Source organism: Frieseomelitta varia, unplaced genomic scaffold (genome assembly GCF_011392965.1).
Source record: "Frieseomelitta varia isolate USP_RPSP 00005682 unplaced genomic scaffold, Fvar_1.2 scaffold_305, whole genome shotgun sequence".
Lineage (NCBI taxonomy): Eukaryota > Metazoa > Arthropoda > Insecta > Hymenoptera > Apidae > Frieseomelitta > Frieseomelitta varia.
The window spans coordinates 294,997-297,686 of NW_025110041.1; the positions used below are offsets into that span (position 1 = coordinate 294,997).

General features: G+C 27.5%; 1 protein-coding gene across 1 annotated transcript; it reads right to left on the bottom strand.

Annotated features, from left to right (window-relative positions):
• Positions 1-1,935: 1,935 nt before the first annotated feature.
• Positions 1,936-2,667, bottom strand: LOC122529731 (lipase 3-like). Its single transcript, XM_043656124.1, has 2 exons — positions 2,476-2,667; positions 1,936-2,394 (listed from the first exon to the last, which is right to left on the bottom strand). Exons 1-2 carry the CDS (start codon positions 2,578-2,580, stop codon positions 2,236-2,238), a joined length of 264 nt encoding a protein of 87 aa, XP_043512059.1. The 5' UTR covers positions 2,581-2,667; the 3' UTR covers positions 1,936-2,235.
• Between the last annotated feature and the right edge of the window lie 23 nt (positions 2,668-2,690).

The window sequence follows — 2,690 nt, forward strand, 5'->3', positions numbered from 1 at the left end:
TAAAATTATTAAGTAATAAAATTAAATATATAATAATCCTTAATAATAAAATTATTAAGTAATAAAATTAAATATATAATACTCCTTATAATATTTAATGACAAAATAAATTTTTCACGTAAGCTCTCTCTTTTAAACTATATTTGCAAGAATATAAAGTTGCATGAAAATCAGCACTCTATAATATTTATTAATTGGAAAGACATTTGTGCTAAATTACGAATTACATTGTAATCGAGTTATGTAATTTGCATGACATTTTCGTAACATCAATATTATATTCGAAAAACGATATTTCATATGCACCAATGCTGTAGAATGTTTCAATGCACGGACCATTATTTGCGCATAATGAAAACTGGAAATATCACGGCGAAGGAGGACGCAATCACTGTGACCGCAGTAAAGTATTGTCTATCAAATCCGTGTATTTTGTTCAACGCGTATCTCTCTTGCAATCTCACAGGTGTTTATCATTCGATCTTTATCAGTGGCTAATAGAACAATGATAGCATTTATCCAGTATAGTTACTTGTCAGTTCGTTCAGCAACAGATATAAATCCAGTAGATTGATTGTCACTTGAAGAAAGTCAACTATGCAAAACGATCGTTCTTTCGTCGTAATAGTGTAATAGTAATTTGAAAAAAGAAGTCATCATTCGTACTGTGATTTATAATATTGTATTGTAAAACTAATCATAAACGAAGAGGAGCAGGAATAAAAAGATAATGCCGTGCATCGGATGTAATTAAGTGTCCAAGAAAGTAAATGCAAGAAGTCACTAAAACACTTTATTCTTTTTATGTTCCTCGTTTTCTGTATCATTGAAGTTGAACATGTTGATAAGCAAGTTTGTATGAAAATGAAAATAATATCTTTTGAGAAAGTAAAATATAACTTAATTATTTAATAATTATAATATAATATATCTTAATTATTTAATAATTATAATATAATATAATTATAATATAATATTAATTATATTATAATATAGCAATACACGATACACAATAATATAAAATATAAATATATATAATCATATAAATGTGGTTGATTATATATAATTTATTTTATACAATATATATATATATATATATATATATATATATATATATATATTCTATAAAAATATATTAAAATCATAAAATTTAAAAGTTGTGATACATCGTTACAAAGGAAGGCAGTGACATTGGCGCGATACTTATCGTCCAGGCTTTCCTAGATTTGGTAACTAATTATCGATCAAGTTTCGTTCATAGAGGCTTCTATCATCATTTTCAGTTCATCTTCGTTACCGGTTCTTTTCAGTACGTTGTGTGATACAAGTACTAAAATTTATCAATATAATACTTGCTATAATAATTCAGGATTAGTACGTTAATTATGAAAAGATTGAAGACTGAAAAAAGCGAAGAAAAAGATGGTCAATTCAGAGAAAGATTGTTTAATCTTTGTAGGGATTATTTACGTATGAATAAATGATTTCGCATATCACCAGATAATATTCGTACAAAGATTGAACTACGAACTTTGTTTACCAAGAAAGACGGAATTCTGATTCCTGTGTTGATACAAGTTATTTCGATAAGTATCAGTTATGAGTATTATAATGTACGAAATTGCACATAAGTAAATTTGTATGAATTATTATAAAAATGAAGAAAAATAATTTCTACCATTATTAATCATCTGATTGACTTCAGAAATTTATAGTCGTCAATTATTAAAGTTCTACGTTTTTTACGACAATTTAATTTAACTTAAATAATTTTATATACCACCTATTGTATATACAAATTTACAAAGGAATATAATTCTTATACCGCGAGGTAAAATATTAAAATATTTTTATAAGATACAGAATGCATATATAATGTATGTATGTATGTATATGTACAAGAAATTTGTTCTTTTTCAGTCATAACATATTCGTCGCAAATATATAAATTATGAAGTATTTCAAAACTGAAAATATTGAAGAAACGATTCCAAAACTCACTAATACATCCCAGCTAGTCCTTCAATCATCTTTAATTAGATCATGAAAAGAATAAATCTTTGTGAAATGAATATTTAACGTTCTTTTTTTTTTATTTTTGTAAATTGACATAGCCGTTGATTATAGTATCATTAATAAGATTTTATAATGTCACAAAAAAGTCACACGGAGGGGACAAAAGAAAACTGACGAGAACCATTCGTTTCCATTATCGTGAATGTACAAAATAACAATTTATATTTCTTTTCTATGACGTTCCATAAGACTCAGAATTTTATTGTATACCCAAATATCTGCGTGCTTTCCCCACACGAAATCAAGATGCGCGAAATCGTTGGATGGTACCAGAAATTTCTGAGCATTGGGTAATGCCTCGTGCAGCTGATACAAATTCTGGAAGGATATTAACAAGAGAGTAAAGATTCTGAACAACCAGAGAGTTCTCAAGAAATACGTGTACAAACGTATACAAACCTGAACATCGACAAATTTATCATTGGCACCGTAATACAAATACACTGGCAATTTGACGTTGCTGAGATTATAATCTGGAGGGTGTATCTTACCATATTTCTTCATGTTACCAAAAAGACCATAGTCAAATTTCCGGAACTTGCCTGTGAAAGAAAAGAATGTACTGTGAAAAGAAAATTGTAAAATTACTATATTAACCTGTATGTTTGATCATT